This window comes from Oryx dammah, unplaced genomic scaffold (genome assembly GCF_014754425.2).
Source record: "Oryx dammah isolate SB20612 unplaced genomic scaffold, SCBI_Odam_1.1 HiC_scaffold_24, whole genome shotgun sequence".
NCBI classification, from domain to species: domain Eukaryota; kingdom Metazoa; phylum Chordata; class Mammalia; order Artiodactyla; family Bovidae; genus Oryx; species Oryx dammah.
This window is the reverse complement of record NW_024070208.1, coordinates 20,522,816-20,541,688: the sequence shown is the minus strand read 5'-3', so window position 1 is coordinate 20,541,688 and position 18,873 is coordinate 20,522,816. Positions and strand designations below refer to the sequence as shown.

General features: G+C 41.2%; 1 protein-coding gene across 6 annotated transcripts in view; it reads right to left on the bottom strand.

Annotated features, from left to right (window-relative positions):
• RNASEH2B (ribonuclease H2 subunit B) overlaps nt 1-18,873 on the bottom strand; it is a 76,791-nt gene that overhangs the window by 1,201 nt on the left and 56,717 nt on the right. For 5 of the 6 annotated variants that reach the window (XM_040266978.1, XM_040266979.1, XM_040266980.1 and 2 more), the window contains exons 10-11: nt 14,662-14,742; nt 11,814-12,249 (exon numbers count right to left, since the gene is read on the bottom strand). The exons of the other annotated variant lie outside the window; for it this stretch is intronic. In XM_040266978.1, the coding sequence (XP_040122912.1) occupies nt 12,142-12,249; nt 14,662-14,742 (189 nt within the window). In that variant the 3' untranslated portion in view covers nt 11,814-12,141. Of the gene's footprint in view, nt 1-11,813; nt 12,250-14,661; nt 14,743-18,873 lie in introns of those variants that run through there. 6 annotated transcript variants of the gene reach the window in all.

Here is an 18,873-nt window from a genome sequence, read left to right as displayed (position 1 = left end):
CTGTGCTAGAGAGCCCGGGAGCCTCAACTACTGAGCCTGTGCTAGAGCCCGGGAGCCCCAACTACTGAGCCTGTGCTAGAGAGCCTGGGAGCCTCAACTACTGAGCCTGTGCGCCACCGCAAGAGACGCCACTGCAGTGAGAAGCCAGCGTACCACAACAAAGAGTAGCCGCCACTCGCTGCAACTACAGAAAGCTCGTGCAGCAACTAAGATGCAGCACAGCCAAAAAGCAAATAAAATATATTGAGTGATAGTTGCTCAGTTGTGTCCAACTCTTCATGATCTCACGGACTATAGCCCACCAGGCTCCTCTGTCCATGGAGTTCTCCAGGCAAGAATACTGGAGTGGGTTGCCATTTCCTCCTCATATATATATACATATATATGCATATATATATATATATATATATATATATATATGCATATAAATGGGCTACCCTGGTGGCTCAGACGGCAAATAAAAGAGAAGCCTTCAGACAAAGGAAGGGATTTCCATCTAGCAACCTCGTTCTAGGGTCAATGTTAGACTGCAGGAGGTAGGTGAGACCCAGTATTCCTTCCAGTGTTCAAAGGGAGTGAAATACAAAATAACATTCAGGTTGCCCATAGTCAGGGAATGGACACCCTCATTTTAGGGGGAAAAAAAAAGAAAATTCAAGAAACACATGAAAAAAGGTTCTAAGATGGATAATTCTTAAATAATTTTTCTCTTTTCCTCATGCAGATCCAATGTATAAAAAAAATGAATACAGACTGGCTGGTAGAAGTAGTATTCCTTAATATCCTCCTGAAGAATGCCGTGGAACAAGCACGGCTACTGAAAGCTGGTTTCTGAGGACTAAACTTCAAACATAAATATTGTGGAGCTATGTTATCAAAAAAGATGTTGATGGAAGCCAAGTTTCTATGCCATAATGCGGATAAGATGGGGCAGAGGTGAGACCTTTCCTGACCACCGACCTCACCAGGACTCTGGCCATCTCCCTGTCCAGCATCTTCCACAGCCCCCGGCAATGCCTGCCAGCCCCTCTTTCCACCTCCCTAGAGCAGAAACTTCTTGAAGGTAGGTATTTTTGTCTGCCATGTGGACAGCTGCATTTCCAGTGCCCAGACAACACTGGCACAAAGCTGGGGGCTCTTAAAAGAATAAATGAATCTAAGCCCTATTCCTTGACTCCTTTTTTCTTTTGAAAGAACTAAGAACTTAACTTTAATTTTACACATTCTGATCAAAACACATGTGTAAGGCAACAGTTCTCTTAACGTCGTGAAGAGGCTCCGATTATCTGTAAATTTGGTGCTTCCCTCCGCCCCCTCCCTGCCTCAAATAGCCTTGATTAGTGTGAGACCATCACAAACATTTATTAACCAAAGTACAGTAACTGCTAGAAAGCTGACAGCTGAATTAGAGACTTGACATGCAAATGCATAGGCTAAGTGGAAGCTTTACTTGAATTCTGGCTCAGCACTGCTGAGGATAAAGTGACTTGCAGAATTCATTATGAACAGAAGCAGGATTAAATCTGATTTTCCTTTCTTAGGATAAAATTCATGATTAAAACAGACTCCTGAGGGATCTGTGCTCAGTCATGTCCGACTCTTTGTGACCCCAAAGATTACAGCCCGCCAGGCTCCTCTGTCCATGGGATTCTCCTGGCAAGAATACTGGAGTGGGTTGCCATTTCCTACTTCAGATACTGAAGGATAAATGGCCATAAAGCTGTACATTCAATGACAAGAACCTTGTGGAGGCAAAAAAGAGAGAGGGCTGGGCTTAAGCATGGAAGAGCAGTGCCTGGTGTGGCCACTCAGTCTGGGTGACTTCACTTTGACCATCTATAAAATAGGGGTGCACCCCCTTTCTGGTCTGCCTTAGAAGGCTGTGGTAAAGAATGTAACTGATACAGGATTGCTGTAAAACCTGTAAAACTATTAAACATAAGGTACTTTTCATCAGTCTAATGACCCCAAGGAGTATATAAATCTGTGTTTAAAAAGGTGTATGAATCTAATCATTTCTTCCTTATTAAGATGAGGTCAAAGCCTGTGGGCATCTTCCAAGGATACTAAAAACAGCCTTTCACCTGCCTTCCTAGACTCAGAGCTGCTTGTTTTTCACCAAGAGGTTCAACTGTATCATGCAGCGATATCTGGAGAGCTCCAAATTGTGGGTTAGTCCTGGAGAAAGGACTGTTTGGGGAAAAAGAAACAAAACACCAAAAAACAAACAAAAAAAAAGTGATACAAGGCAGCTAGTTAAGTTCAACCAACTGCAAGAACCGAGAAAGTCAATCTTAACCTAAGTGAAGAGGTTGTCTTTCAAATCTGGTGCAGGGGTGACTTCTCAGGATATAACAAAAGTCAAAGTTAGGGGAAAGAGAATTAATTTGGTGTGGAGGGTTTGGGAGCCAGAAGTCCTAAGTTTAGCTTCTGGTGCATTTATTAGCCATGCGACTCTGGCCAAATAAGGTGACCTTACTTTCTCAACTGTAAAACGGGGGAAATAATACCAATTGCCACATGGTTTCCGGAAGGATTTTAAAAACATAAATGCACGTGAGAAGCGCTTACAAGGGCAAAACACGTGGTTGATCTTTATTATTACTTTCCAAGAATTTGCTTTCTTTCTTTCCACTGCAAAGTAATGTAATCTATGGAAAATGAAGACAAGAAACAAATCTATGCCAGGAACACAACAGCCAGAGTGAGCACGCTGATGTATTTCCTTCCAGAGAAACAGATGAAATAATCCACCCAAGGAGCTCAGAGGAGGGCCTGATGCTTGGTGAGCCTAAGACAGATGCTCATCTAAGAGCATCCTCCTCACAGTATGGAGAAGAGGCTTCCGGAGCAGCCAGCGACCTCAAGGCAGAACATCAAACAACCCAGTGGCCTAGTCTCATCTCACACAGAAGGTACCACTGAGGGCCAGCGCTGCTAGTAGCTTGTCCACAGGTCAGCGTTGAGGCAGGAGTAGGAATACAAACCCAGTTCTTTTAAATTAATTGGTCTTTTCAGACCAATTATTTTACTTTTTTAAAAGCAAACTTCTTAATTTGAAACACGGCTGGTCATTTTTCACTTCACTCACTTCCATCTGTTTACTGTTATTGTTGTAAGTTTGCATGCAGTATAGACACTGTGCATTTAGTGAGTAAATGGGTACATTTTAGTTTCTCATTTCCATATTGCCTTGGTGTCTAGCTAAGGCACCCCAAAAGAGAAATAGGATCTTGGCAATGGACTGTGGCACAATAAAAACAGACCCAAACCAATGAAACATAGTCCTACTTGGCATCCATGTTAAACCTGATGGAGGGGAAATCGCCTTGGGAGTCAGAACCAGAGAAGCACAAACCTGGAAGATGAGAGAGCCTGAGAGTCAGAGCACAAGGAAAATTTAAACTGAAGATAGATCAGGCACAAAAAAGGAGAGAATGCTGCTAATCTGAGATCAGTTTCAGAAATGCATATGGTTGATGAAAACAATAGAGGCTCTTGTGTGTGTACACAAGTGGTTTTACAGTTGGCTGAAATTTTTCGAAGCTTTCTCCAAACTCGGCACATTAATAAAAAAGATAAATGAGGTAGGTAAGAGAAGCAAAGCGCCAAAGGATTTGAGGAAGGTATGGAACCCCAGTGTTTGAGTAATAAAGTCTAAAAAGTCTCTAGTTTGAAATTCTTTATACTCAAAAGAAGGATAGGATATACATGTGTATGTGTCTTTTTTTATATGTCTGGTGTGTGCATAAGTGTGTCTATTTGTGTATATTGGCCTGCTTACCTAAGTCCACATTGATTTGTTTCTCATATTATCCCCCCAAAGAGCATGTGGCATGTGTAACACCTTTAGTATTTCATTTTTCAATGACTAGTCAATGCCTAGTCAACACTGCAAGTAAGAATATTCATCTTGACATTAAAGGTAAATTCAAATATGGAAGACAAAGTTGATGATTTCACAAATTCTCATTTAATCTACAGCTAAGTCATGATGTGAGCATTTATTTAAAGCTCCTGGAATCTAATGCACAGCATAGTGACTACAGTTAATAACACTGTATTATATACTTGAAATTTGCTGAGAAAACAGACCCTTAGGGTTCTCATCACGCAGATAAACATGTGATGTAATAAATACGTTACTTAGCTTGGTTGTGGTTATCATTTCACAATGTACATGTGTATTAGAGTATCACATTGTACACTTTAAATATACAACATAAATCTGTCAATTATACCTCAATAAAGCTGAAACAAATAACTACTGTCAAGACAGGAGTATACAGACCACATATATTTTCAAACTTCAATAACTTAGATTATGGGCTTTATATGAATAATTTCTAAATGTCATGTAAAGGCAAATTTATTAACACTAACACAGATATAAACAATGTATTCTAACTGTGGATATTCTGACACAGATAAAATGATTACAGTAAGAGCAGTTTAATTAACTGACAGAAGAAAATTCACAGCCCTTTATCCAGAGATTAAAGATTATACCTATTTATTTCTATTACACCCTGGAGAAGGGATTGGCTACCCACTCCAGTATTCTTGCCTGAATTCCATGGACAGGGGAGCCTGGTGGGCTACAGTCCATGGGGTCACAAAGAGGTGGACACAACTGAGCGAGCACGCACATTTCTAAGCCTACGCAAGGAGTTTATGAATATGTCCTCAGACTTCAAATTTAAGCATGCCACCGAAAACGAGTCAGAATCAAGCTTGAATTTCAAAGTTCAGCCGTAACATGTCAAGGAACCCAATGTTGTACTGCAGATCATTTTCGGAGGTGTTCAGTTCACACTGATTAATTGATCAACTGATTATCTCATGCCTTTACAGAAGGCCTACTCTGTGCTGCCCCACGTGAGGTGCTTTGGACATTGACTGTGACCTGGTCAGGCAAGGCTCTGTGGAGGGTGAGGAGGAAGATGGGGTGGAGAGTGACAAGTAGGAGGGTTGGCAGCAAGGGAGGAAGGCCAGGAACTGGGTCTCTGAAAATACGATGCCTGAGATAAGAAGTAACGACATGATGGGAGCAATCATGTGAAGATCGGGAGGAAGGGTATACAAGATAAACTGGTCACACAAAGGCACTGATGTGGGACAGTGTGGCACGTTCAAGGACCAAACAGAAGGCCATATAATAACTTAGGCATTTTAAAAGACCAACACAGACCAAGATCATGGGGGAAAAAGTTAAGTCTCAATTAGTGAGGACACTGGTTAGATTACCCAACCTGCCCACCAATCATGTATTGGGTTGGCCCCAAAGTTTGGATTTTTCCATAAAATGTTATGGAAAAACCCAAATGTGAATAGTGCAGAGTTCCTGCTCTTAAGGAGCTTACCTACAGCAGGGCTGATAATCCAGGAGTTTAAGTAGCCTTTCTCTCAACCTTTGCCCTTCGGCTCCTATGGCACCCTGCCTGACAACTATAGATGCTGCGGGGATTAAATGTTATTCGTAAAATGCTCCGAACAGTAGCAAACACATAAAAGCTACACAGTATTTGTTGTTGTTGGTATCATTGTTGTTGTTGGTGGTGATCATTATGAAATGATCACATGAGAATCAGGACAATTTCAAGGTATCTCAAAAATTAGGAGGAATGTCAGAAAACAATAGACTAGTGCTATTAAAGTGTTAAGGTCATTGAAAGACAAAGACTGAGAGACACATTATAAAAAAAGAGGGGATATGCTCACTAAATGCAATGTGGAAGGACGGACTGGATTCTGGAATAGAAAAATAGTATTAGTGTAAAAATAGGTGAAACTAAAATAAGGTAGGAGATTAGTTAATAATACGGTATTACTGACAGAGTTTTGCCAAGAGAATGTACTGATCATAGCAAACACCCTCTTCCAACAACATAAGAGAAGACTCTACACATGGACATCACCAGATGGCCAACACCAAAATCAGATTGATTATATTCTTTGCAGCCAAAGATGGAAAAGCTTTATACAGTCAGCAAAAACAAGACTGGGAGCTGACTGTGGCTCAGATCATGAACTCCTTATTGCCAAATTCAGACTTAAATTGAAGAAAGTAGGGAAAACCACTAGACCATTCAGGAATGACCTAAATCAAATCCCCTACAATTATACAGTGGAAGTGAGAAATAGATTTAAGAGACTAGATCTCATAGAGTGCCTGATGAACTATGGATGGAGGTTTATGACACTGCACAGGAGGCAGGGATCAAGACCATCCCCAAGAAAAAGAAATGCAAAAAAGAAAAATGGCTGTCTGAGGAGGCCTTACAAATAGCTGTGAAAGAAGAGAAGCAAAAAGCAAAGGAGAAAAGGAAAATACCCATTTGAATGCAGAGTTCCAAAGAATAGCAAGGAGAGACAAGAAAGCCTTCCTCAGTGATCAGTGCAAAGAAGCAAAGGAAAAAAATAGAATGGGAAAGACTAGAGATCTCTTCAAGAAAATTAGAGATACCAAGGGAACATTTCATAAAAAGATGGGCTCAATAAAGGACAGAAATGGTAGGGACCTAACAGAAACAGAAAATATTAAGAGGTGGCAAGAATACACGCAAGAATTGTACAAAAAAGATCTTCACGACCCAGATAATCATGATGGTGTGATCACTCACCTAAAGCCAGACATCCTGGAATGTGAAGTCAAGTAGGCCTTAGGAAGTATCACTACGAACAAAGCTAGTAGAGGTGATGGAATTCCAGTTGAGCTATTGCAAATCCTGAAAGATGATGCTGTGAAAGTGCTGCACTCAATATGTCAGCAAATTTGGACAACTCAGCAGTGGCCACAGGACTGGAAAAGGTGTATTCATTCCAATCCCCAAAAAAAGGCAATGCCAAAGAATGCTCAAACTACCACACAATTGCACTCATCTCACACGCTAGTCAAGTAATGCTCAAAATTCTCCAAGCCAGGCTTCAGCAATATGTGAACCATAAACTTCCAGATGTTCAAGCTGGTTTTAGAAAAGACAGAGGAACCAGAGATCAAATTGCCAACATCTGCTGGATCATCGAAAAGCAACAGAGTTCCAGAAAAACATCTATTTCTGCTTTATTGACTATGCCAAAGCCTTTGTGTGGATCACAATAAACTGTGGAAAATTCTTCAAGAGATGAGAATACCAAACCACCAGACCTGCCTCTTGAGAAATCTGTATGCAGGTCAGGGAGCAACAGTTAGAACTGGACATGGAACAACAGACTGGTTCCAAATAGGAAAAGGAGTACGTCAAGGCTGCATATTGTCACCCTGCTTATTTAACTTATATGCAGAGTAGATCATGCAAAATGCTGGGCTGGAGGAAGCACAAGCTGGAATCAAGATTGCCAGGAGAAATATCAATAACCTCAGATATGCAGATGACACCACCCTTATGGCAGAAAGTGAAGAAGAACTAAAGAGCCTCTTGATGAAAGTGAAAGGAGAATGAAAAAGTTGGCTTAAAGCTCAACATTTAGAAAACTAAGATCATGGCATCTGGTCCCATCACTTCATGGCAAATAGATGGGGAAATAGTGGAAACAGCGGCTGACTTTATTTTTCTGGGCTCCAAAATCACTGCAGATGGTGACTGTAGCCATGAAATTAAAAGACACTTACTCCTTGGAAGGAAAGTAATGACCAACCTAGACAGCATATTAAAAAGCAGAGACATTACTTTGCAACAAGGTCCTTCTAATCAAAGCTATGGTTTTTCCAATACTCATGTATGGATGTGAGAGTTGGAATATAAAGAAAGCTGAGTGCCGAAGAATTGATGCTTTTGAACTGTGGTGTTGGAGAAGACTCTTGAGGGTCCCTTGTACTGCAAGGAGATCTAACCAGTCCATCCTAAAGGAGATAAGTCCTGAGTGTTCATTGGAAGGACTGATGTTGAAGCTGAAAGTCCAATACTTTGGCCACCTGATGTGAAGAGCTGACTCATTGGAAAAGACCCTGATGCCGGGAAAGATTGAGGGCAGGAGAAGGGGACAACAGAGGATGAGATGGTTGGATGGCATCAGTGACACAATGGACATGGGTTTGGGTAAACTCTGGGAGTTGGTGATGGACAGGGAGGCCTGGCGTGCTGCGGTCCATGGGATCGCAAAGAGTCAGATGTGACTAAGTGACTGAACTGTATTACTGTAAGGATCCTGGTTTTAACTGTACTGGTTACATAGGATGTTATGGTTAGAGGAAGCTGGGTAAAGGGAATATGTAAACTCTCTACTTTTTTGCAACTTTTCTATAAGTCTAAAATTATTTCAAAAGATAAAGACAAAAGAGAAGAAAGAAATAAACACAGAAATGTCATCGATTTAAGCAGCTATTGCCAATGTATGAGATATAAGAGACAAGGGTTTGATCCCTGGGTTGCGAAGATCCCCTGAAGAAGGGCATAGCAACCCACTCCAGTATTCTTGCCTGAAGAATCCCATGGACAGAGGAGCCTGGCAGGCTGCAGTCCACAGGGTCACAAACAGTTGTACATGACTGAAGTGACTTAGCACACACATATTCTAACTATAACAAACTATCTGAAAGAAAACACAATGAGGAGAGAAATGGGAAGATACCAAAAAAAAGGAACATCTAGAGAAGAAATTCCAATATATGAAATACAAATTCACTAGCTGAGGTTACTAGCAGATGAAATGCTAAAGACAAAGTAAAACTGAACACGAAGAATAGAAATCAAGGAAAGGATCGATCTATGGGACATCAAGTGGTTTACCATACCTGTGATTGGAGTCCCAAAAACCAAGGGGGTGAAGAGAAGAAGGGGCACAGGTGAAGATCAGAATAGTATTTAAAGAAATACTGGCCAGAAATTCCCCAATTTGATGAGAATAATCAAGAAAACAGAGACACAAATAACCAAAGCAGGTACGAAAGAAGGACTATCACTACAGGTTCACAGACATAAAAATATAAGAAGCAACTTGTGCCAATGAATCTGACACTAAATGAAATAGATACCTTTCTTGAAAAACATAAATTACTAAAACTGGCACATGAAAAAGGAGAAAATTAGAATAGTTCTATGTTTAGTATAGAAATTGAACTAGTAATTAAAAAATTTCTCAGAAAAAATAAAAATCACAGGCCAAATGGCTTTATTGGTGAATGATGTCCAACATAAAAACAATACTAATCTCACAACGTTTTCAGAAAACAGGTGATGAGATAATACTCCCCAACTCATTTAATAAAGCTAGTATTACTCTGATACAAAAACTAGACAAAATCATTACAAATAAGGAAAACTAGACCAATATCCCTCACGAACAGAGATACAAAAATCCTTAGCAAAATATTAGGCAGTAAAACACAATGCTGTTGCTGTGAAAAGACCAAGTAGAGTTTATCCCAGGAATAAATATCAATCACGTTTCACATATTGAAAGATGCTGTTGTTCAGTCATGTCTGACCCTGACCCCATGGACTGCAGCACACCAGACTTCCCTGTCCTTCACTGTCTCCTGGATTTTGCTTAAATTCACGTCCACTGAGTTGGTGATGTCATCCAACCATCTCATCCTGTGGCCCTCTTCTCCTGCCTCAATCTTTCCCAGTATCAGGGTCTTTTCCAATGAGTTGGTTCTTCCCATCAGGTGGCCAAAGTACTGGAGCTTCAGCTTTTAGCATCAGTCCATCCAATGAATATTGAGGGTTGATTTCCTTTAGGATTGACTGGTTTGGTCTTCTTGTCGTCCAAGGGACTCTCAAGAGTTTTCTCCAGCACAATTTGAAAGCATCAATTCTGTAGTACTCAGTCTTCATGACCCAACTCTCACACCCATACACGACCACTGGGAAAACCAAAGCTTTGATTAGGTGGACCTTTGTTGGCAAAGTGATGTCTCTGTTTTTTAATAGGCTGTCTAGGTTTGTCGTAGCTTTTCTTCCAAGGAGCAAGCGTCTTTTAATTTCTCGGCTGCATTCACCACACACAGTGATTCTGGAGCACAAGAAAATAAAATCTGTCCTTGTTTCCACGTTTCCCCCTTCTGTTTGCCATGAAGTAATAGGGTTTTAGTTTCTTGAATGTTGAGTTTTAAGCCAGCTTTTTCACTCTCCTCTTTCACCCTCATCAAGAGGCTGTTTAGTTCCTCTTCACCATGGGCAGGCTCCTCTGTTCTTGGGATTTCCCAAGCAAGAATACTGGAATTGGTTGCCATTTCTCCCTCCAGGAGGTCTTCCTTGCCCCAGGTATGGAATTCACATTCCCCTGTGCCTCCTGAACTGGCACGCAGGTTCTCTTCCACCTGGGTAGCCCCACGGAAAGATACTCCTTTACTAAAGGAACCCTGGATGATCATCAATAAATGATGAAAAATTATTTGACAAAATTCAATACCTGTTCATGAGTCTGTTCTCAGTGAACAGAAGAGAACTTCTTCAGCGTGATAAAGGAAATCTACAAAAAAATCACACACATAGATCAACAGTAGCAACGAGCACATCTCTCGCCTGGATCTTGGTTTCTAAACACCATTCTTTTCTAAAAGGAACCCTGACTCCTTAGGAAAAAGGCTGATTCCAGGGGTTGGTTAGGGAAAATACACAAAAAGCCTGGGATACCCTCTTGCAAAAGAAATAATGAAGTATTTAAAAATGATGGAAACATAGCAAAAAGATACAGGGGCCAGCTTGAAGGGACTCTCAGTGACCCTTCTGGGACAATATGAGGAACAGAATCTTGTAATTTAACTCACTGGATAAAATAACCTACAAGTCCATATTGATATTAACTCATAAATGAATAAATAAATGGAGTGCCAACTAAATGTAAAAAGAATAAATACGGAAGAAATGATGGAGTTGGAAAAACTGTTAGTAGGTTTATTTTAAAACATGTAGGTGAGTGTAGGATGAGGAATAGAATACTTCTAAGTCCCACAGTATTTGCCCACAAATTACTTATTAACTGCAAAGAGAAAAATAACACTATGGTGAATGAACCTGGTGGACACCACCTTAATTAAGGGATTAAAGTTAACATCTCTAGTATTGGGTCATGTGACTCTTGACATGGTGCCTTAAGAAAGACACAGCATTACTTCTGTGGGCACTCCAAAGGTAATCTAATCAAGAGGATACACAAGGTAAACTGTAAGGGCCTCGAATAAAACATAACTCTCAACTTGTAGGTTGTGTGGGTTTTTCTTCAACTGACATTACTAATCAGGAAATATAAGTTAAAGTCACACTAACATGCCTTTTTTTCCTCCACTAACTTGCAAAGATACTGTTCAAAGCTAATAAGATAAGAACTCATACCATCATTTGTTCAAGTGCAAGATCCTATAACCTTTCTGTGAAATATATTCCCACAAATATATATTTGAAAAACTTAGTTATGAATCAGTCAGCCCACATCAAAAAAAAAATAGGGCCATGATTATTAAATAATGAAACACTCAAATAATTAAAAATTACTGTCATTAAAAAGTATATTTATGAAGAATAGTAGTCTAGGAAAATGCTCATCAAATGACATCAAGAAAAAAGGTTATAAAATTACTACTATAATTCATTTAAAAATTATTATAGAAGAAAATGCATCATATTATCTTCAGGTAATAAACAGTTAGATTATATTTCTTATTTTAGAGTTTTATCTATTTTCTACAAAGAACATATATTCGTAAAACAAAAAAATATATTAAACAAAAGATTTACCAAAAATTAAAGATTCTTAAAAATTAGTAGTTAATCTGATAGTCATGTTATCTGATTTCTGTCTGTATACTGAAAACCATATTGCCATAGCTACCATGTGCAAAGTGGCATAAAATAACAAGCACACACTCAAACATTGTCACATGTCAGTTTATTGAGGAATTTGTGATGCTAAAGGTTAATTCTACTCACTTGATTACTTTTCATGGTGTCAAATAAAACTCCAAAGGCTATAAGCCATGATGTTTCACAATTACTTTCCCATATTTCGTTCAGGAAACACAAAACTCAAATACAAAGAAAGGTTCAAGTGAAACTGAAGATTGGCCTCATCCTACCTTTTTTCAAAAGGTGGTAATTAAGAGTTTGGAAGTACAGTAGCAAGGAGGAAGGATGAAAGTGGGACATGAAGAAGGCAGATATTTTTGCTCAATTTCACTTTCAAAGGTTCAAATCTTTCCTATTTTTTTTTAACATGTTTTGCACCAAAAAAGGAATCAATACTTTTCATTCCACTCTTGTCAACTTTAGCCAAAGCCTTCTGAGCTGCGGTCATTTTGCTATTTTTCTGTTAATGAAAATAAGAGAGAAAAATCATTACAAATGTAACACTTATAAATCACACATGCAAATCAGACAAGACCATGCATGTCTCAAGGTTCGTTCAGGGAGGTAAGCATGCTGCTAAAAACATGCGTCATTAAGAGTGATTCTTTATAAAAGTTCAGATTTCTGCTCAGAATTCATACCTGAGACAAAGTATGTCAACAGGCAGGAGATAAAACTGCTTCCTTCTAAGGAGTGGAATGTTACAACTGATGGTTTACTTGTGGGGAGAAAATTCTGGAGGGTGTATTAAGTGCGTTAAATAACACAAACAATGGAACTGACACAGGCAGCAATTGTCAGAGGGAGGAATTATAGCCCTGTATTACCATGTAATGAATAATTCACAGCCTGCTACCATCTGACTTCATTCAGAGGCTCTCTGGGACACCAAGGACAGAGCAGTTACATTCATAAGATAACCTGTGCTGCACCCAGGACCAGCAGGATAGCGGTCCCTTTTCCTCCAACCACGAAAAGTACCTTCCGAAAAGCTGACTCCAAATAACTGCCTTTTAAAACTCTATCTCTTCCTGGTCACTGGTTGTGTTTGGTTTTGTTTTACCATGCATGTCCTATAACAAAGCACTGGCAGAAGGGAAGCAGCGGCTGATTGTATGTCCTTCAGTGTTCAACAGAAGCTAAGTGATGGAAATCAGCAAAGAAGAAATCATCTGTCTCCCAGCGAGCTGGGAGACACAGTCACCGCCCAAGTATCTTTTAAGGGCACAGTCAGGATATGATCCCTGGAAACTTGCTTCTTACATTCTGTCTCTTATAACTTACTAGGCTTATGTTCTGGCTGGATGGCGACGAGGGACACTTTCTCTGAGACAAGTTATCCTCTGTCCCCTGCACTTAACTCACATCCTGGTTCAACCTCTTAGCTCATTGGTGCTGTGCCCAAGGTGACACACTGGGAAACAGCACTTAGAAGGGTGGGGCAGAAATATTCCTCAGGGAGAAACTCAGAAACATCCCTGCTCACAGAAAGCACTGACATAACCAGCTATTTAGTCAGATCTCAAGTTGGATTATTCCCTGATATGCTATGCCTAGATAAATTATGTGTAAAGAATACAATTTTTAGAAACCATAAAACCTAAGGGAGGGCAAATGTTGCTAAAATCTAAGTGGAATTAATTTATCTTGGGGCAGGCAAGGTCTAAGCCTAAAAATAATGAGAAAATCATAAAAAAAACTTTGATATTTAATCCTCAGAAAAGCTTAAAAAACAGTTCAAAAGTTGAATGAAAAGGCTAAAAAAATTGGAAAATGATTTGTACTTGATATGTCATGAAAAGTGTTAATAGCCTTAATTTAGATCGAGCTCTTAACAAATCAACAAGAAAAACATTACTATCCTAATGTAAAATCAGGCAAGAGACATGAACTGAAAACTAGCAAAACTGCAGACAGGCAATAAGCATTTGGAAAAACAACCTTTCTACCCAAAGAAATGTAACCTAATTAGACAGGCAAAATTTTTAAGAATAAAACCAATACCCAATGCTGTCAAGACTGTGAGATGAACACTCATCAGCAGTAATGGCTGGGAGGATAAATTTCTGCTACCTTTTTGGAAAGCTTCTTAGCTATGTATGTGTCTCAGTAATCATGGAAAGAGCTCATGTTTTCTAAGCCTTTACTCTTAGTTTTAAGTTGTGTCTAATGAAATAGAGATGCAGACTGTAAGTAAGAATGTTTTATCACTTCATTTAGACAAAAAGAAGCAGAATAACATGTGTCCAAAAATAGAGGAATTAAATAGACTATATTCTACATGGTGAAATAAAATAACAGTGACTGAATATCATGAGACCATTTATAATTTTTCAAAGAAAGCTTAATGACATCAATATTTTTACAATACAGAGCTAAATGAAAAGGACACAATTCCAATACATATGTATGCCAATTCTGAAAGCTACATATGTATTTATAATGATGTGAAGGACAAAGCTTAGTAAGGAATGTTATGAAAATATTTGCTGGGTGATTGCTGAGTTATGTGTTAATAATTGTTATTATCATAATTTCTGGGAAGCTACTAGGCAGTTGAGTTGACAAAACATTACCTTTGAAGCCTGTTTCTCTGCCCCACCCTACCACTCTGGATATACTATATTACGAAGCTTAGGCACACTCTTGCTCATAACTCTGCCTTTATCTGTAAAAAGGTCTTCCTTGCTTGATACTTTCATTGTCACTCACAATTTTGAAATAGTTCTAAAGTCACTGAAACTCAAGTTAATAATTCTTCACGGTTAAAACGACAAAATCACAGTCAAGCATGCAATTGTTCCTGGAAGTCCCCATGCAGCAGCACCAGCCACGGGATTCAGGAGCATGCCACTAACACCCAGACACGTACCTTTACAGTCTTGAAATCTTTGGAGTTAAACTTAGTGTAATCTTCTTTTGCCTTTACGGGCTCATCTGATAACTTTGCTTTCTGCAATGTTAGAGCAGTGAACTGTCAAATGTCACCTTGACACTTACATCAATCCATTAAAAAAAAAAAAAAAAACACCACCAAACATGAACAGTTTGGACCCCTGTGGCAGCCGAATGGAGCTGCGGACTCTGCAGAGCGCTTATTCTTTACAAGTCCCTTCACTTTTTGCCACTTCTCTAGGAACGTTCTAAGCCAGACGTCCCTTCCGAGAAGCAGCTTTGGTGGTGAGCAGGCAAGCCCATGACCTAGTCCTGAGGTTGTCTAGCAGTATGATCATGTACTACACAGACGGGGGGCATCTAGATGAACGCTGACTTCCAGGACAGTGTAAGGGGGCGCATGCAGACACACAGATCAAAGAAGAGAATTTCCTTTATGGTGGCCAGGGGTCCAGCCAGAACCCCCTTTATAGGACCAGTGTGATGTCCATCTAGGAGTACGGGAACAGTATTCTTATTATTACCATCTTTGTGTCCTTTCAGTTTATCTCATTTTATCCATATAAGAACAACCTTGCAAAGCAAGCAGGCAGCAGAGGGAAGCACAGCGGTTACGCGAACAGGCTTAAGGTAGCCTAGCAGAGGACTTGAGATCTCACCTTTTGTTACAGGTGCTCTTTGCATGGGACCCAATGCAATTAAGTCAGCCGTTACCTCCTGCTTTCGCCTTTCACATGAGTATTTTGCAATCAACAAATGTGAGAATCAGGTCAAGAGCTAGACTGTGGCCTTTATGTTCATAGTATAGCAGGAACTGTGACAAGCTTATTTCATAGAAGGCACATGGCAGGCAGGTGAGTCTTGATGTTTAACGTGGGGAACTGACTGCACTGGGATCACAACTGGGACTCTACAGATTTTCAAGCTCTTTGTGGAGATGCTGATATGATCCAACATGGACCCACACTAGGAAATGGAGGCTTGTTCCCAGCTTCACTTTTCTCACTAAGCCTTCACTAAGCAAAGAGCTGTAAAGCTGGAGCTAGAAGATGCCACAGCACATATACAGCACAAGGGGGCAAAATGACGCAGCTTGAAATTCTTCACCAGCATACCGGTAAATATGCTGGGAAAACATATCACCTGTAACACCTACTTAAATTTCTGTTATTTAAAAGACTGAATCACTATAGATTTAGGGGACTGCTTCAGAAGAAACAGAAAAGTGGTTCAGAAAGACAGTAACAACGCATCTGACTAAATGGGTACAGCTCTGGAAAGAGAAGGGCCGACAGTAGACAACACAGGAATTAGTGCTAAGGTTGGTCTTATCATTCCTACAAGTGATTTGCAAAGAAAACTCAGCCACATCCCCACATCCACTGACTGTATTCAGCTCTGTGAGCTGGCATTGGCAAAGTCGAAAGACAGAAGAGGGTGAGGTGTGGAAGCTGGCCTCAAAAGAGGCAAACTTAAAGAGTTATAAAATAATGTGAAACATATCAAGGCAAAAGAGATGCAAAGACACCTAATGGCCACTGGAATGTGATTTTCTGCAAATGATCAACTATATTTCTGTAAGAATCAAGCAAGTCCTGGACACAGATGGGAAAGTTAATAGACATTATCCTACTCTTGTTTAAACTACAGCACATCATCTGGTGCAGTTTGCGATGTAAACGCTAGAGCCCCAGGAAGACACAATAGAGCAGGACACCTTAGAAAGCAACTAAAATAATCCAGAAGATGAAGCTGAGATGTAGGAGAAATCTGGGCTTAGCAAAGTACTGCCCACAGGCCATCTGTCTGTTTTTACAAGTGAAGATTTACTGGAATACAGCTGTACTGGTTCATTTATGAATTGTCTGTGGCCGTCTTTGCGTAGTCAGAGGGTAGGTTCTTGTTTTGTTGCAGAAAGACTTTGGGAGATGAGACTCGGAGGCCAAGTAAGCAGAGATGTATTGAGTGACAGTACCCTCTCAGGAGGGCGTGTGGGCAGGCTCAGGGGACACAGCGAGGTCCTTTTGGCAAGCTGGTTATATGGGGTGTGCAGGACTGGGAGGAAGGAGTTTGGGGGGCAATTTCTGGGTTATTGTCCCAGCTCCACCTTCCCAAGAGGACGGGGAGTGTCTGCCCTTCTGTGGTCTTGCTCGGATCTGTCGTGGCACCGGTGCATGGTGGGCACTGCTCTGTGCAATGCTAATTCTGTTGTAACGTGGGCATAGTGAGCAAAAGGTTACATTGGCATCAGAGGTTCCTGCATTTCTTTCTTTGCCTCTGGGACCTTGTTCTCACAAGATGTGTGACTTCCTGTTGGCTTGGAGGGTCCCACTTTTCTGTGTTTGCTCCAGGACCCCTGTCATTGCAAGATGTATTATGGTCACCTGACCCATGCCTCCTTCTCTGCTCATGTCTGGCTAACGGCCTGCTCTAACATTTCCCTTCTCAAGGAATCTGAGCCCTTCAGATATTTTTAAGGGCCTGAGGGTCCATGATCTGTCTTCTGGAGCTGCCTCAAGCTGAGCAGGGGGATTGTGCCTGCCTGCGGGGCCCAGATCCCCTTGCCCTCTGTCAGAGATGATGTCTCGGGGTCCTTGACAGTGGCAGAGACAGAGAGTGGGGAGTAGACAGAGGCTGCCTGTCCCATGGATGTTGGTGGTCCCCATTGTCATGAAGGATGAGTCGAAATCCCTGGTGTATCGTCATCTGTCGGTGACACTGTTTTAACCAGAAGAAACGAACTTAACAAGTAAGTTAAAAAGCGATGGACCCCAAAATCAGCAAACCCATTATTGTGATCAGAGGTCTAAGCAGGGGCAGGAACCAGGCTGTGTTTGATAACACCCCTCTGACTGCAGGCCAGAGGGGGTGGCACTGGGGTCGCCCTTCCTGAACGTGTGTAGCTTTGGGGCCTCTTCGTATGTGCTTTGGGCACCTTCTTCCACCTGGCCAGTGGTGCTGCTGTCGGTGCAGCACAGTTTATTAATTACTGCACAGACCCTCCCTGTTCAGCTGGGAGATAGTCCAGGGCTATCTGTTCTCCATCACTACATCTGCTATGGAATTAAGGGATCCCCCGTGATCCTGGCCAGAGTAGACAGAATATCTGACAGGTTACAAAGTGCTGCCTCAACGTAGGTAACCTGCCCCCCACCCGGCCATGAAATCGCCTGTTGAGTTTGTCCCCAGTTAATTAGTTACTTAGTGAGCTCACCAGTTCTGGTGTCCACCAAAATACCGGAAGGAACAAAGGGCCTACCTGCAGCCAGCCATTCCAAAGGGGCTGAGCCACAGCCCTGTTTTGGGTGCTGCCGTGATTCTCAGGAGGGCTGTGGGTAAAAGCTTTGTGCACGGTTCCGATGTCTCTTGGCAAAGTTTAGCCAGGGTTCTTTTTAAAGTTTCATTTGCCTTTTCCACTTTCCCTGACGACTGAGGCCTCGAGGCCTCCAGGCAAGTGCCCAGGGCTGGAGAGACTAGTTGGGTGACCTGAGCCACAAAAGAGGGACTGTGGCCACTCTGTAAAGACCGTGGAAGTCTCAACTGAGGAATTATTTCCTTAAGTGATGCCTTTATTACCTCCTGGGCTCCCCTCGGTCTTAGTTGGAAAGGCTTCTACCCAGCTGGTAGAAATTAGGGGACACCAATGGCTGACTGGAGGCCCCTCTCACAAAATGTGAGGCAGCCGGAGGCCACTGGGTCCAACTGCTTGGAGAGATATGCCATCGGCCATGGGACTGGTCCCACCTTTGGGGCAAGAATTCCCCGGGCTAATCCCTGTTTTTCTGGGGAAAACAGAGTAAAGAGCTTGTTTAGATCTGGACTCTAGGGCTGGGGCATTAGTCAGAGCCATTGAAAACATTTTCTTTTCTTGTGATACAAGTCACATAATACAGAACACACTATTCTAACCATATTTAATCTCTGTACAGCTCAGCGGCACGAAGTGCATTCACATTCTCTCCATTATCCAACTCCCAATTCATCTCTCCAAATGAAAACTTGGTCTCCATTAAACACCAACTCCCCATTCCCCTTCCCCGCCCCCTCCACCCCCTGGCATCTACCAATGTACTTTCTGACTTGATGAATTTGACTCTTCTAGGTACCTCACGTAAATGGAATCAAACAGCATTTGTCTGCACCTAAAGTATATTGGTACTATTAAAAAGCAGAGACATTACTTTGCCAA